At 48.2% G+C, this 17798-nt stretch overlaps 1 protein-coding gene across 1 annotated transcript in view; it reads left to right on the forward strand.

Moving 5' to 3' along the window:
* LOC131206134 (serine/threonine-protein kinase NLK) overlaps positions 1–17404 on the forward strand; it is a 62979-nt gene extending 45575 nt beyond the window's left edge. The window contains exons 3-9 of the mRNA XM_058198555.1: positions 5760–5815; positions 8683–8875; positions 8979–9188; positions 9314–9502; positions 10300–10501; positions 10614–10707; positions 14641–17404. Coding sequence (XP_058054538.1) covers positions 5760–5815; positions 8683–8875; positions 8979–9188; positions 9314–9502; positions 10300–10501; positions 10614–10707; positions 14641–14695 — 999 coding nt within the window. The 3' untranslated portion in view covers positions 14696–17404. The remainder of the gene's footprint in view (positions 1–5759; positions 5816–8682; positions 8876–8978; positions 9189–9313; positions 9503–10299; positions 10502–10613; positions 10708–14640) is intronic.
* Positions 17405–17798: the final 394 nt, after the last annotated feature.

Here is a 17798-nt window from a genome sequence, read left to right on the forward strand (position 1 = left end):
CCCGAATTGGGTTAATGGGCAGCGGCAGTGCTGTGCGGGGAGCTTCGGCTAGAAGTCAGATCTGGAAAGCGGATCTGAAAATAGCCTGCAATCGATTAACGTGTTTTGCCCCGTTGCGGTAGGGTTGCATCCAGCGACGGAGAGAAGTTTCCTGCTGCCTGCCTGCCTGCCTGCTGTGGGGATGAATAATCCAATTTCGTAACAACTTTTCCACCGATCGCCCGGAATCGAGCTGGCGTTACAGCAGCAGCGTGCCTGGAAGTTGGAATGATTTATTCGATTCGCCGCCAATCGATCGTGTGTTCGAACCGATCGAAACCCCGGTTGCCGTGTGTTTCAAAACTCGCAACACGGCGTGACGTCTCTCGATTATGGTTTATGCTTCGTGTGTGCGCACAGAAGCAACCATAAATTATACCCTTCCATTAAATGACACATTCCAGAAGCTCTCTCGCTCTGGCCAGATACCGTGTGATTGTGATTGTGATACAAAAATAACTTCCTGGGTCCCTTAACGCAGGCCACACAAAGACCCAGCGATTGAGATCACACCCCCAGGGAGTCACGGTTGAAGGCAGGCGTGCGCCCGCGTGCCGTACGCAAGTCTGTCGTGGAAAGGTGGAAATGATCCGACAGACCGAGCCGACACAAAGAGGCACGAAATGTCCAGAACCCAACGATATTTCCCAAAACCGAAACTCTAGTGAGTTCTCGCCCCTAATGGGTGTAGTAATTATGGAGCATCATTAGGCAGGTCCGGTTGGGAAACGGGTGAGCCCCGCCGACCGCGCTTAAACGACGGGGATCTCTCACATCGTTGGGCTATCAAGTATCGATTGCGCCACCTTCCGCCGGAGTGATGTGTAGTGTAAGCCACCGGTCGTATCGATTCCCGGTGTGACACATGCCGAGAGTAACATATTTATGCTCTGGTGATGATGGTCGTAGTTGGCTATCGAAAACGAGACAAATTGGGGGCGATAAAATCCGTGCGCTTTTCAAGGACATGCCACGTTTTTCGAGGGCGACCACAATCGGCGGCGCATCACAGTACTCCAAGTTAGGGTCTATAGATAACACATCGGCTGAAAAATCTCGAGCCTAGCACAACGATGGTGGCCAGTCTTATTGAAAGAAAGAAAGCTGTTAATATTTCATGATATTCTACTGGATGGGAAAAACACCGTCCAACAGAAGTAATGGCTGGAGAAATTTCATAAGGACTCCGCTCCATCAGAGGCAATAATAAAATGTTGATTTGCTGACGAAAATGGTCGTAGAGACATCTATGATGTAGAATGCAAAGGGAAATCAAATGAGAAAGTAACACCAGAAAACATTTTTTTTAAAATCAACAACATCGTTTTGAATGATCGAAAAGTAAAGTGGCGTGAGTTAGCTTACATTGTAAAGCTATGAAAAAAACTTATTTAAGGAGCATTTGGCCATGAGAAAGTCTTTTGACCAAGGCCAGGAGCATTTGGCCATGAGGCTGGAATTTTGATCATCAAAAAACGCACTTTCTTTCTTAGACTCGGGACTTTTCAGCCCAGTGGTGCTAAAAAGAGCTTACGTAGCTGCGTGAGCCAATCATCAAGTCACGCCTCGCCGTGGCGCCAGCGCGCGCCCACTTTCCGGTAGCCCTTTTGTGGTCGGCGAGCGCGGCTTAAGTGGCTGCTTCCTGTGGAACGGAAGCGGGCGTGCTTAATGTGTCACCTGATAGTTACTGGATGGGTCACCAGAGGAATAACTCCTCTTCGCCTCGGCTCTCTGGCGTTGCGCGTGACTTAGCATTTAAGCCACCGATGCACTTTCCAACGCATTAAATGCGCCCACGAGAGGATCGTTGCCGAGGATCCGTTCAACTTATTAACCCCCGCCCGTTAAACTAAGCCCTCTTTTTGTGGTAAGCGAAGCTGGATAGCTTCCCGGGCTGCACTTCCTTGTGTAGCTTCATGTAGCCACCAGTGGCGGGATTTTTGGAATATTAATTGGCCGCCTGCTGACGCCGCCTAGTCATATCGCCACGGCCACAGGAGAGCGGAAAACCTGTTTCCAGCTCGCGAGCAAACCTCGCGATGATTAATGAAGAATAAAGTCGTGAGTGAGTGGGCCTCATCGGCCTCATCATCATCGCGGGCTCGTCTATCGCACGCCTCTCGGTCTTCGGTGCTATGATGAATAATGCCAGTCAGCCAGCATCCTGATCCGACGACCGTGATTGTGTGGGTGCGCGCGTGCTGCTGGCGTCAAGATAAAACGGAAAGTTATGCCCTTCGAATTACGGAAAATGTAATGTTGCGCTGTGTTTACACACTCCCAACGCGTGCGCCTCGAATGCGCTCACCAATCTCTAAACTTGGTGGCTTCGCCAAGTAACTGTCGCCGGAAGACCCCCGGAGCCGAGAGCGTAATTGCAAAACAAACCGGCCAGCAGCCATTGGTGATTGTGAAAAATTTGCATCGCAGACGGGGGCTGAGCGAAGAAGTAAAGCCCAGGCCCCTCAGTAAGATTTGCTTGCGAAGGCGCAAAACAATCACTTCACCATGAGGAGGCCACAGTCGATGTTGAACTGCCGAGAGCTGGTGTTGGTCACAAGGCACTACGCCATGGTTGCGGGGTGCGGTCAGCGGTCTTCTCGCCACCTGAAACTCAATCTCTGCCTTATCGTTCATCGCACACTACCCAAGCCAAGTCCATCCAGCAACGGAAAAGTTGCCTAATAAACTCCGGTGGCCACGATACATAAATCATAAAGGGGGCACCGCCCGGAAGCAACGTTATTTTGCTTGCCATTGGCTGCGAGCGAGGGCGCCATTCTTTTCGCTTATGGTCGTTCTTTTTTTCGGCTGCAAAGCAATTTCCCTTTTTTTTCCTTCCCCATATCACGTGCGCGCAGCATAAATGCAGCAATGTTCTAGCCTGCCACAGCAGAGCCTGGTTCTATGCGCTGAGCTGGCTCTGGGAGACAAATGAATAGTCACAGGCAGGGCGAGCGGCGCCCGTTGTGCTTTTGTGTGCCTTTCTCATCGCCTATTGTTCCTCGGCGCTGCGCGCCGGTTTGCACTTTTTTGCAGCATCACCACACCACGTGCTGCTGGCATGCGGCGTGTGACGTGCATTCCATTTCAAAGTTCCGCCCGGGACGTGGAAAATCTGTGTGGGGCGGCTACGGCGGCCACGAAAATGGGTGGCACGTTAACGCGCGGGGTTGTGAAAATGTGTATGGAAATGCGCGGACATTGTGTTAAACGACCGGCCGCTGCTGGCCACAACAACAACTGGTTGACTGGCCGCCCGGGAAAACACCGCCCGGTTGGGGGTTGTTGGTTGGTTTATGACCGCGCGAATCGCGAATTGTTAAACGGTTTTTTTCTTCTCCCGTTGCATTTTCGTGAGGGCTCTCGTTTCCGTTTCCGAACGAACTAATTGCATTCGACGTGGGCGCGCGGCGCGAGAGGTTAGCAATGCACTTTGGAACCACCGAAATGTGTGCCAAAATTCTAACCGCGCGCTACGGATTTGTGGCCCCTTTCCCGGAAGGTGTCGCTTCTGGTGGCTCGATCATATCTTTTGCATTTATTATGCTGCCGGCCAGCTTTTTGTGTTTCTCGTTTGATAAATCACACGCGCCACTATTGCCAACTGGCGAGCAGCGTGGGTTGGCCTCTGGCGCGCTGGCCATTTCATTTGCAGTGTGAACTGTGCGCCACAGTATGTCGACATTATGCAAAAGGAGCTCTCGGGGTCGCACACGTGTGTGCAGCGCGCCGCATTGTGGTGCACCGGGCTGTATACGATATATTTACATGTCGTTTATCAAAAATGCGCCAAATGTTGCCTAATGCATTCCCTGTCGTGGTTGCATTATCTGCCTACCAGCCAAACCAACGTTATTACGATCCCCATAATCATTTTCCAATGATTTGTGTCATTACACAAAAATGTCGAATTTATTTTCCACTTCTATTACATAATATAAAATATTAATATTAGCAGAATATTAGGTAGACGTTAGAAGAGATCCGGAAGGAAGAGTATCAATCACCGTTGACTTCCATATTTCGCCCAATACCCATTTTAATCTATCACGTCTTCAAGGGTCCTTTGAAAAAAATGTTGCATTTCTGGCTAATAATGTTCAGGATGATAATTCAACAATATGTTTTAAAAAGGTTTGCAAAGAAATAAGGAAAAATGAATGCAATAGAAGCAGAGTAGAAGTGTTATTTCTGTTCACTCTGAACATATGAACTCGGTTGCCAGTCGATTGCGCTACAGTGCATCCGGCATCAAACGGTGGTAGCCAATATTTCAAAAGTCGTTAATCATGCGACAGTTTGCAATCATTTCGAAACAGCTGGCCAACCCAAAAAACCCCTCCACATTTGAGTATGCTACATGATTGCAACATGAGCATATACGCCATCCGAAACCTAACCGCACCGTTGCCTGAGGCAACCTTCTGCACACACTGCACAATTCGGACAGTGCACAGTTTGCACTTGCACCGTTTGCTTTCACTTCTTTTCGATATTGGCACACAACAGAATCGTTTTGGCTTTAATACGGCTCCGTTCGTTCTATTTAATAATGGAGTTAGAAAATAATAGAGCTTTTTTGGGAGATGAAAACTGTGCTTTCGAAATGGGTTTGGGACTATTTTTTTGTGAACTTTGGTGAAATTATTACGTCACCCAACTCATAACGCAAACGAATAGCTCTAAAAAGCCTACAAATGTATGACCTTATTTCAAGTTATATTCGGAACTGTTTTGTGACCCACTACCATATCTCTTTAGCTCCCCACCAACTTCAACCGCATGGAGCGCTACCTATTTTGTTTAATTATTCCATTAACGGAACTTAATCTCGAAAGTCCTGTCATCCTACTACGGCACTTATCGGCTTTTCCCGGAAGATAATCATTATACAAACGATTAACTTCACTTTCCGTGCTGCGCACTGTGGGGCCAACAGAGCGGGTACACTGCCAATATGGCGCGAAACATGGGCAAAGTGGCATCAAACATCATAACGACGCGCCCTTTCATTGCGCCCACTCTGGCCTCTATCTGGCCCTACTGTTTGCGGTCCAATAATCCTCTCGGAACCGTGTCGTCGGCGTCGTCGGCGAATCGCAAACGCGGCACCGCGCCCCTGTGGCTAGCCCCCGCCGTGTGCCGACTAACGGGTGGCATGCGATTCGCCTCGACATCGCCTTTGCCATCAGCTAATGTCAAAGTTCCCACGCCACTTCGAGACGTTCGTTTGACTCATCCGCCGGTCCGTTCCTCTTCGGTCTCGTATCGGGCGCTTCCCCGGTTTTTTCTGCACTGTCGTCGCATTCCGTGGTGCATCATCATCATCGTCGTCGTCGTCGGCACTCTTAATGCGAGGCCGTTCGATATTTGCTGAGTCAAGCTCCGAAGCAATCGCGCTCGAGTTGACGACGGATCGCGGTAGCGATGGTTAGAGAATGGGAACAGGGGTCGCTGTCATCGGCGATGGGCGACGAAATAGAGCCATTCGGGCACGATTGTTATGCTGTGACACCCCCCTCGGACGGGCGGGCAGGGACCCCCGATCGATCGCTTTCGGAATCCGGGCTTCCTTCGATATGAAATTACTGCTGACCGCAACCGGATCAACAGTGCCACAGCCGCGATTCGCAGCTTATGCGGCCGTTGCCTCGGTCACTACCTCTCGCGCTTTGAATGCATATTTTAACACTCTTTTCTCATGCTCTCCTTTTCAGGTTCTCTCTGCACTGGATATTCTACAGCCGCCGCACTTGGATTTCTTCCAGGAAATGTATCCTTTTCAACAACAAAAACTCAAGCTCCCTATATTTTTGGCCAAGCCGCTTTCCGGAACCCACCCGAGCTCGGTGTGTTTGTATATGAGCCCCACACAGAGGCCGCACCGCAGAACATGCTTCTTCTCTCTGCAGTGGGATTATTTAATCATCGTCTAACCACTTCCCAGACACCGGAAAGGATGGAAGAATGTTTCGCAGCTGAAAATGATTGTGGGTTTCTGTGGCGGCCACCACCCGCTGCGTTACACTCACCAAGCCTTTATTGGACAGGAAATTAACATTCCGAACGCCCGGGCGGACGCGGGACCACCACGTCCTGTCCGTGACTTCGTATGATTACGGTGCACCTTGGGGAGTTTTCTTCAAAGTGTTCCATTCCTGTCCGTTTAATACCGCAATTCACATTCATTCAATTCGTTGAAATGTTTCCATTATTTAAGTGAGTTTAGAAAAAAAAGCTACAACATGCGCGACGAGATGTAATCTCCTGCAGTAAGTTACTCAAAGTAACTTGCTTACCAGTCAGCGTGCGCCCGTTAAATCTTGGTAAAATATGTCCCAAACTGGCACCAACTTTCCAACGCCAACACTTCAGAGCTGAGGTTGAGACGCCCGTCGCAAAAGTTTGCGCCACCGCTACCAATGGGAAAACAAACGTCGTGGGCCGGAAACTCGACGCGACTCTCGACTGCCACCGTTTGCCGCTCTGGGTTCCGGTTCTCTCACCTGGAGATTCCCGGGGACTTTGGGGAGAAAGTTTCTCCGCCGTGTGTATCCGCAGCCAACAAGGAGGAGCCCGAGAACTGTGTCTCCTTGCCGTGCCGATTCTGTGAATTATTCATGGCAATGCGACGTCACGCCTTACGGCTAATGAGCCCCGTCGTGTCCTGGTGGAACTTAGCATGGTGTTTTGCCGGCCGAACTTACCGAGCATTGTTGGTCAACTTTTGTAGCTTTGGCCAGCACTGCCTCAAAAATATTGGCTTGCGTTGTGCTAGGGAAGGCCAGAAACAAATCGCAAGGCGCGCGCAAAATTAAGATTCCCGTTCGCTTTATTACTGCAAAAAGGATGTCTTTGAGGGAAGTATATTGTTCCAATATTTAAATTGTCAAAACCATGTCCTCCGAACATGCGAGGAGATTGTGCTGCGAGTGATTCCTCGAAAAAGGCGAAATGCGCGAGAGTTGTTTTTCTTTGCATAATATTCCACTGACGTGCGCGCCCGACAGCCCTCAACGGTCGTCGTCCGTTGTGTGTCCTTTTTTTTATTATTCGTCTATCGTGTCTATTTAACATCGCCGATCGAAGCTTCCCGGGGACAATTCATTTCAGCCCGCCCGGGGGTGATTTCATGCTGAGACGACTCTCCCCCCGGGGGAGGTCACGAGGGCTTCGTAACAACCGTTCAAGGACACCCGGACTCGGAACGGAGATAACGGAATGCGCACCGCACCGTCCGTTCACTGAGACCAGGGTCGGAAAATCGGACCAAACTTGACCACGCACCAGAAATTAGTCTTCGATTATTTCGATTCTTTTCTTTGCTACTAAAATGGTTTGTGGAACCATCTTCCGGTGGTCGCCCTGACTCGTTTGTGAGCGCCCCGGGACACATGCGGGAAAGAAATTTATGAACTTCCGGGAAGGAAGTTCAATGTCCAGCTCTTTCGAGGCCGAAAGCCTTCCTCTTTCGTGAGCTTACTTTCTGTGGACTTTAGATGGCGACCGAGAGTTGCTTTCTTAAGAACTCCCCACTTAGTTAACAAGAGCCACCGGAGTAGTTGTACGGATTGGCGTGACCGGGGTGCTACGGGTGTTGGCTTACTCAAGTTCTCATTTGATTAATGGATGCAATTTACCAGCCAGCGCGCTGTGTGTCTGTGGTCCCACATCTCGGCGACCCGTTGTCCCGATAAACACAGACGGGTGATGAATTTAGCGAGTAATACCCTCGATGGCCGTACCGATTACCCCTTTTTTTCGCTGCTTCCGTGCTCAGCCCAGCCAGAAGGGAGCGAACAACAGCCACACACACCCATCCGGTGGATCAAAATGTCTGGAAAATGTCTTTGTCCCCGCTCCGGTGGTGGCGTCTGTGAAGCCATTGTTGTCTGAAGGATTTGCCATCGGAACGGAAACGATGCAACTTTTTTTGCGGTCTTTTTTCCTCTCTCTCTCTTTCTCTGCGTCCGAGGGCGCGCAAGGACATCGACACCAGGGAGCCGTAATCGAGCGAGATGTGCGAGATTTGGCCGGCGACACTGTCGTTCTGCTGCTAAACAACCGCAAATCACAGTCACACCGTCACCGCCACGATACTGGTGCGTAGTTTAGCTTTCGACACCGCCACCGTCTCCTGCGCGACGGTGGTGACGTTTGACGTGGGCTCAGAAAGGGCTGGGCTGGCTGGCTGGCTGGCGAAGGTCCAAGAGGTATCGACGAGACATTGTGGCTCAGTTGGAAAAATAATCGTCGTCTTGATGTCACTTCCACCCGTCTGCAGAGATCGGTGACCAGAGAGAGAGAAAGAGAGAAGCAAAAACTGGACGATAAACAACCGAGACTATGATCTCATTATAGGGCCGACGACTACACGCTGCGCATAGAGTGAAGCATGGACATTGTTTAATCCTTAGTTTTACTTTAGTTGGAAGGGTTCTGCCAAACTTTCCTCCGACAACGTCTTTCGAAGGACCAGACCGTCAGGGATTCCCACAAGGTCGTTGCTGGTCACCAGTCGTTACACACCACAGTTCGGTTAAGAAAGCAAACGGCGGCCGCATAATAAGTTACACGATTGTTTTCTCTTGTTCGACGATGAAATTTTCCTTAACTCGCCCACCCGCCTCGAAACCACAGCTACGTGATTACGGAGCTGCTTCAGTCGGATTTGCACAAAATCATCGTTTCGCCGCAGCACCTGTCCGCCGACCACATCAAAGTGTTCCTGTATCAGATCCTGCGCGGTCTGAAGTACCTACACTCGGCGCGCATCCTGCACCGTGACATCAAGCCCGGCAACCTGCTGGTAAACAGCAACTGTGTCCTGAAGGTAAGTGGTGCGCTCGAAAGGGGTCTCGCCCGCCCGACACGACTCGACCCGACCCGACAGTCTAACGTGTTTCCGTCCGGTTTTTTTGGTTCTCTCTTTGTAGATATGTGATTTCGGACTGGCGCGCGTCGAGGAACCGGATCAATCGAAGCACATGACACAGGAAGTCGTGACCCAGTACTATCGGGCGCCCGAGATTCTGATGGGCGCCCGTCACTACTCGGCCGCCGTCGACGTCTGGTCGGTTGGGTGTATCTTCGGGGAGCTACTCGGCCGCCGCATCCTATTTCAGGCGCAAAGCCCCGTCCAGCAGGTGTGTCTTTGTGTTTGTCTGTGTGTTTGCCAGGCGGACAACCTGGCAAACCCACCGTAGCGTACTTCCGGTGCTAATCTGTTTGCGAACTATACTTTCTCTCTCTCTCTCTCTCTCTCTTGTAGCTGGAACTAATAACCGAGCTGCTCGGAACGCCGTCGCTCGAGGATATGCGGCATGCGTGCGAGGGCGCCCGGACTCACATGCTCCGGAGGGCACCGAAACCGCCGTCCCTGTCCGCGCTCTACACCCTCAGCACCCATGCCACACACGAAGCCGTACATCTGCTCTGCCAAATGCTTGTCTTCGATCCGGTAGGTACCACGGCGACGGCCAACGGGTTTATACTTTGCGCTTCTAAAATTAATTTCTTCAAACAAGGAAAGCACTCAATTAGCATCCGACACATTCGCACCGGCGCCTTCCGGTGCCATAATGGGAGGCGAAGTGAATCGCCATGTGTGTTGTGTGTGCTTCATTGGGTAACGGGGTGTTCCGGTTGTGGGGCTCGCACTGTGAGTTTAATCAATCACAATCGATTGCTTCTCTCCAGCGCGAGTGCGTAACGCCACCGAAAGCACGTGCCACGATGGCACACTGCGTGCATTTGACAGCAAATAGCATAGCGGGAGGTCACCCGCTTTCAACCCACTTCATCTGAGTCATCTGGCCATGCCGAGTGGGTGGCGCCTTACAAGCACAGCCGTCCGACATTAGTCCTCAACCAAATCACGTGTCTAGTGAAAAATACGTCTTCCACAGTACTGTGGCCAAAAAATATCGGGCTAAAACCATATAGAACCGGCCACTTGAGTTGAGCGATGTCACGTGGTGCTAAGTCAGGCGAATACGATTATGTCAGAACGATCTAGGTCGAGCTTGTGGTGAAATGATCACGACAATGTGATGCAAAAACTTCCTAGCGAAGCGAAAATTACGAATTATCACTCCACGACGCACGAAGTCTCAAAAAGTATTCTTTGTTGACAATTTGGCCGACTGGAAGGAATTCATGAAAAACCAAACCACGATAATCGACAACAACTGGCTCCTGTTATTATGTGTATGATCGAGAGTAACCTGATTTCTCACCGTCTCTTCTTTCGCGCAGGACAAGAGAATATCCGTGATCGATGCCCTGGCCCATCCATACGTCGACGAGGGTCGACTGCGTTACCATTCCTGTATGTGCAAGTGCTGCTACACTACCTCCGCCGGGATGCGCCAGTATACGGGCGAGTTCGAACCATCCGCCACCCAAGCGTTCGATGATCTCTGGGAGCGCAAGCTGACATCCGTGCAGCAGGTGAAAGGTACGCCGCCGTCTCCACCCTATGTGTGACCGAGCAGCGTACCCTGCTCGGTGGTCATCCTTAAATAGTGTCTCTTAACTCTCTCATTCATTCCCTCTATACGCTTTCGCAGAGGAGATGCACAAATTCATTGCCGAACAGCTGCAAACCGGTCGGGTGCCGCTGTGCATAAACCCCCAGAGCGCCGCATTCAAAAGCTTCGCCAGGTAAGTGGGTCCGAGCCAGGACCGCGGGCTCCACGTGTACGTGCGTGTGTGTGTGTGTTTGCGTCTGTGCGTGCATGCCATCCGACCCTCTCCAAGTGTGTTCTTTTATGATTTGTTATCTTCATCGTGTTCCAAAAACGTAGTGTCGAATTATCCGTATATGATGTGTCCTTTTTCTTAATTTTCGGATCAAACACTCAGCTCATCCTTGCCACACGGGATGGGTTGCGGTTTTCGTTGTGGCTGTATTGATTGGCACAAAGATTAGCTTCCAGTTGAGGTAAATCGTTGTTTGTTTTGCGCGGTACGGGCTCGGGCTGGCGACGCAACAAGGAATTTCTAGGAATACTAGCCGCCCGGAAGTAGGGAGAGGGTCGCGTTGTAGTTAGAAGCTGAAGCCGCCGTGTGCGTAGCTGTCCCCGCTGAAGTTTGCTGAGTGCGAATCGAAAATGTGTGGTGGTTTTTGCGCGGCGCACTGTTTTGCTGTTGATTTCGTTGTTTTTTATTACCGCAAACCCCTTTTTGAGTAGTGACGAAAGTGGAATGTTTAGAGATACGGATCGGATCGGGATGCAAGATCGAGAAGCAAGGAATCGCTCCTGGTTAGGGAAATCAGTTTTTGCTCTAGCCGAAATTAGTTTTTCCACTGTCTCGCTCTCTCTTTCTTTGTTTTTCCCGATTGGTTTCTTTTGTTTTTTTGTTGTCAAAATTCACAGTCCCAACAGCCCCTCACAATTCCCTGCGAGAGAAGGACAAAATCTGAAAACACTAAGAACCGAACTAAATACTCCCATTGGAATTTCGGGACTGCGGCACAAGGCCTGTCCTCCGTGGGCCCTGCTGACGCAGACATTTAATACCACTTCCTGTGTTTGTTTTGTGTTTTTACTTCACTTCCTAAATGTTCCCTCTCTTTCTCACTGTCTCTGTTTCACACTCCCTCTTGCTTTGTCGTCTTCTGTCCGATCGTTTCTTTTTCTGTTCTTGTCGAAACTCACTCTTGCCATTGTGTTTCGTTTGACAACAGCAATAATCATCACATATCACCATCATCCAATCATCATCAGTAGCAAGCAGGTGGGCAAAGTCAATCCTGTGGGTAGCTTAATGGTGGTGCGCTCTTGTGGTGCCGGAAGGAAGAAGAAGGATGCTGAACGATCGGTGCGAACCGACAACCGTTCAGCAACACAGCGCAACGATAATACAAAACACGGAGTAGCACCGGGCATTGGGCGCCTCCATCGCCACCGCCAGTGCACCACATAGTGCACTGTTTCGAGTGTAACACGAACGTGAGAAGAGTGAATTCGAAAAACGATGCTAAAAGGTCGAGAAACACAGCAAACTGGCCTTTAAATATGTGTTTGGCAAAAACACGGAGCAGCACGGAACGGAGCGCACTCCCGGATTTTCCCGGAGACCGTTCGCCGTTTCCGGTGGGCTTGTTTAATGACTGCAGTCCCTGCGGTTCTTGTGAATACAGTCTTTGCACCTCTCTCACTTGTGGCCACCAACTTTTTGTCCCACGATGCACCACCACCACCGCCACTCTGCCACCATCGCCCACCAGTCATCGCTACTGCCACGACAGTGACGGCTGCCGTCATCACCTCTACTATCGTCACCACTCTACTGCCGGCACCGTCTTCAGCACCACTTCACTGTTACTGGTTAGCCTTAAGAGCAATATCTGAACCGATCTGCGAACAGCGACTGTAAGCCGAGCGACGACCAACTGAGGGCGCGACCCGGTTTTCGGTCTACTCCGCCTACTCTACTTCGCCCACTCCGAATAGCTCTAAAAGAACCGAGAACTCAGCCTTTCGATCGGGAAGAGGTCACCCGACTTTGTTAAATCCTCTCTTCTCGTCCAACGATGACGATGACGACGACGACAACGACTACGTCCCCCGAAACTGCCGACGAAGGACGACGGTGGGGCTAAGGCCGTGTGACATGACGGCTTAGCACCTTCACGGTCCTTGCTATTTAGAGAAGTGTTGGTGTGGTGGCCCTCCACACCGGGCCATGTCGACTCTCCTGCACGACGCACACTCTCTCCCCTTTTCTCTAGTGGGGTACGGGCCCACGAGGATGGCGCAATTGATTGGAACCGATGATCAATTCTTCAAACACCGTCATCAATAGGTGTGTGTCTGTTTCCAACAGTTTCAAGTCTACTTTTGTTTTATTTGCTTTCCCCATTTCATCGTGTCCCATTTTATTAGTCACTTCATTCATTAATCGCGTAACCTGTCTCTCCCTCTCTCTCTCTGTCTGTCTCTGTTTCCCTTCACCGCTCGCCTTGCCAGTGCTGTTCCCTCGTGCTTTCTCTTTCTTTTGCCTTTTCGTTTCTATTCATTGCGATGCATTTGTTCATATGTTTGTTTGTGTTTCAATTTTATTAACGCCTTCCAACCATTTCATCTCGTGCATTTGGTTGGCCTGACACACTAACCTAACCACCTACCCAACACTGTTGCTGGATGTCGTTTCTCTTGTGTTTACTTTTGTGATTGCGAATGCGAATGCGACACTGCAAGCGAGCCCAAATCTTAGAAAAACTATGAAAATTACACCAAGTTGAGTTTTTCACTTTCGTTTGATCCTGTTCCTGTACTTTGCATTGTTTGATATTATTCTTTTAGTAAACTCGTTTTCGTTTCGAACTGATTGTATTCAACCTCAAGTCCCTGGAGTTTTTATCAGCACAATATTTATCGTTCTGTTATAAACTTGAAAGGAAATTGCTCAGCATCAGATCACTCGAAATGATGAATGGCTAAACATAGTAAAGTAAAGTTTATTTAAATACAACATTTAACATTTTTCCACTATTGTACTATAAACGTTCTATGTAGTCACTTCTGTATAGTCAGAATTCATAAACGGTTGAGAGAGACCAACAGATGGTCCCACTTATTTCGCAATTTTGATTACATTTCTACTAATCATTTAATGAAACAACAACAAAATGCTCCAACGCTTCACCGCTGTCTGGTGTCCTTACACCAACGCCTTGCTCTTCGGCATAAGCTCAGTGCTCTTTCTATCTACCTTTCTTTCTTTGTATGCGCTTCACTTACCCCTTCATCCACATGCCGTTTGATACTGTTTTGGCAAATCAATCCTCTCACCACGCGACCGCCCTGCCTGTCTAACTTCCACCCCAAACGCGCCCTTGCAATAGTCATGCTTCCGCCAGTCGGCAGTCCTCACGAGGGAGAACTGGTAGCCCGCGCAGGGTATCTACCTCAAAACGAACCATCGGGTTTGAAGCAAAATATCCACATTTACTTCTACTCTGTACCGCTAACATTCCACATTCGTCACATACTTCTCTTATTAGCAAAAAAAAAACAATAATTTTAAGTTGTATATTTAAGAACAGAGCCTGCTGTCCGATAACTAGCTTTTTAATATTAACAGAATCATAACTTTAAACCCTAAAATGAAGAGGCAATGAAAAAGGTGCCTGTTTAACCTTGCAAACTGCCAAAGCTTATGTGATATTCGCCTTCCAAAAACCATGGTTCAAAGAGCAGTTTGATTTAATTCGAACAGAAATTATAAACTCTTTGATAATGGCATTTGGATGCTCCCTTTGTCCAATGGCGTTAGATTTGCTTAACTGTCTACCGAAGAATGTTGTACAATTGAATGCGACCAATGACTTCCACGTGTCTAACAACCAATAGGATACTGTATTCGTATGCGTTGTGTGTTTCTGTTTATACTGTACCCGGTTTGCCCGTGAGCATGCTCTCTATGCACTAATATTGGAATGAGTTTTCTCTCCCTAATCGTATAACGACATTATTTTTATTGTGCACATGTTTTTTTGATTTTAGTCCTCAGCTCCGAATTGTATTTACTCAAGCAAATTCTTGTTTACCTTTTCTTCCCAACAACCCTGCACTACAAAACCCATAGCTCCACCGTAGCACACCCATCCGAACTGCCACCGTCGCCGCACCAATGGGAATGACACAATGAAGCGATGGCCGCGTAAAATGGATTGATGTGCGAAAGCGATGACAACGACCATCCTCCCTTTCAGGCCAAGCAATGATCGAAATGGCGCCAAGAAAGATACAAGAAAACCTATCATCATCGCACCAACAATCGATTGAGAAGCTCTGTGGCTAATCTCATTCAACGCTCACGACCGATCGCTGTTGGGGTTGTGATGTAGCCTTCGAGTGGGAGAACCAGTGGCTCAGCTGTTATGTTACGACCCACCACAATCGCTATCGCACGGTCTACTGTACGCCAGCAACAACAACAGCAGCGGCAACACTGTGACAACGGTATCCCTTCCTAGCACCAGTTGCATCATCTTTTTCACTGCGAATAGGAAGAACCACGGTGATGTAGCGCCAACGGAACCAAAGTATAATACTACTGACGCACGAGAAGAATTGGAAAGTAATTTAAATAGCTCATCTCTACCTAGCCGGTAGCAAATCTGACAAACAATTTTGGACATGAATGGACGTTACTGAACTCTGGTAGCTTGTCTGGTGGCGGCGGGCTCTCAAGATAGCTGAACACCATCATACTTTCTTTAGAAATTGACTTTTGACGATACTATCGAATACCGTTTTAGTTATACAAATTAGTTCAGAGCGACGAAGATGCTCTTGCAGAGAGTTACAAATGTATTTTGCTTGCTCGCTCAAACCATAACATACGAATGGAGCAACTTACCAGACTGTTTCGCAGTGTTATTTGCAATGAGATGAGTTACGCAGAGGTTTGCAAAGGCTGGTGTTCTGGGGGATCATCCCGAACGCCCCAAGCGAAGGGGATGTAACGATTTCATCCGTTCGACCCGCAATTGTAAATAATAGGCTCTAAGCATCATATGATTGATTTCAGAACTAGCAAAATCATTTCTCAAACTGCTGCTGCTCATCCTTTTACCCATTATAGCTTCTAAAAGAAAAGTATCTACATTTCTTAAGATTGGTTTAAGCATAACAGGAAAAGGGAGTATGAGTGAAGGAGGAATAGTACGGTTGACTAATACGCATACATTACTATACCTTTAAACGAGCATAGTGTCAGTGGAGATTACATGCGTATCAATAAGCCAGTTTACAACAATTGTGTTCAGTCAAAATGAAAGAGAGAGGTGGTCGGAAAGCCTTCCAATTCAGGCGCAGGTTGATGAAACAGGGCAATGAAGGCATCCCCTCACGACGTTCTGCAACCAACCATGGGTTTTAGTTAAAAAGATACAGCCATCGCTGCCGTGCGAAACGTGCAACTGCGGAGAAGAGCAAATTACAAATGGATACACACAGCGTCATTGCGCCGCCGACGAATCGCAAATATGTTCGTAAGATCTCATTATTAGTGTTTTCTTCCTTCCTGTTTTATTGACGTAATTAGACGTGTTAGACTATTGTTTTTTTCGACACAGAAAAACAAATCTTGTATGTCTTATGCTTTTGTATAAGTTCTCCTTCGAACATCAGCAAGCACGTGGAATGAAGCTGCAGCGAAATGTTTTAGGGTAATGTTAGACGACATGCACGCAACATGTTGTTAAAATGAGGGAAGCATGCGTGCTAAAAGATAATTAGCGAAATGACGAAAAGCAAATGATCATGGAATGGATGGTGACACTGTATGGTTGCTATTGCTATTAAATCATGAGAAGAAAAAAGCAATTCGGGGTGTGTACAGCTATAGTTTGGGAAAAGGGAATGATAGTAACGTTACGCCGCACTAACGACTAACCGCTAGAGGTATTAAAGGAAAACCGTAGTGATCAGCATAAACACAGTAAAAAATGTATCGCAAATTGAAATCCTTCTGGTTAATGTCTTTGCTAAAACTAGCCACGGACACAAACGATGGCTGCGTGCGTGTGGTTGCGTTCTTCCGTATAGCTGTCGCTAGATGGCGCTGCTGCACGCCGAATCGTCGTTCGTCGACGATTCCGACGGAAAATTTGAGTAATCCTACGAAAACAACGATTTAGCGTATCTTTTTTGAGTTTTCGGTTCTATTTGGTTTGATTGGCGATTTTCTTTTTATGTTCTGTGTTTATTTTTAGTCAATTTTACTCTCGATGAAGGCTTTATCAGGCCCCAAAAAAGCGCACGGTACTGAACCACCAACATTACCGGTGTTTGGCCGATGGTTCGCGTAGGTCGACTATGCATTGTCCGTAGTGTAATCGAGAACTGTGTAACTGAATAGCTTTAGTTACGATGGGCAGAGTGTTTAGAACAAATATTGATACATTAGTTGGACAGAACTGAAACGAACCACTTGAAGGTGCATCAGAGGCGCATCTTCATTACGTAACACTATGTGTTCTTCTGTTTACTTTGTGTAAAGCATCAGCATGTTTAAGCAAACCTGCGGAGAAAGTATCGACAAACGCATTGTCAGCAGCTCTAATTGGATCTACTGAGCGCAGCGACACGAATGCTGAAGCACTATTCTCCCGACACACACATACACTGCGCCCACAAACGGGACAAAGTTTAAGCACTGATTTAGATGTAAACGATAGCGATCGGTTAGGAGAGAGGTTAGTAATCGAACATGCCAGCGGCGGCCCCGTAGCTTTATAAGAATGTGTATATTTGATAAGAGAAAGGACTGCAGTCGGTGTAGGATTACGGAAGAGTGAGGAACGGTCAAGGATGAGGTGGAACCGGATGAGAGGAGAGAGAGAATGCGAGACACGTACACAAATACAAACAACAAACAAACACATTTGCGGTTTTCTATTGGTTTCATTTTTTACCATTCCCAGTTACGTTTTCTTCTGTGTGCCTTGTCTTCATTTTGTTAGCTGTTTTTGTAGACTTCTTTTCTGTTAATTTTACTGTTTCATGTAAGTATTCTGCCTTTGTTTGCCTTTCTCTTTTTGCTTTCTACGTTTTTTTATGAAATACACATACACATAAGCCATCAGAGGAGTGCAAATGGAAAGAAAAGCGACAAATGGCACGCGCAAGGATGTGCCTCTTTGGAACCTCGAATGTGACTAGTAGTGTCCCTGGATGAGCATTTGCAAACTGTAGCAGAAATGCTCGAAAAGCTGCGGTGCCACAAAGCGGTATGAA

The sequence above is a fragment of the Anopheles bellator genome, chromosome 1 (genome assembly GCF_943735745.2).
Source record: "Anopheles bellator chromosome 1, idAnoBellAS_SP24_06.2, whole genome shotgun sequence".
Classification (NCBI taxonomy): Eukaryota; Metazoa; Arthropoda; class Insecta; order Diptera; family Culicidae; genus Anopheles; species Anopheles bellator.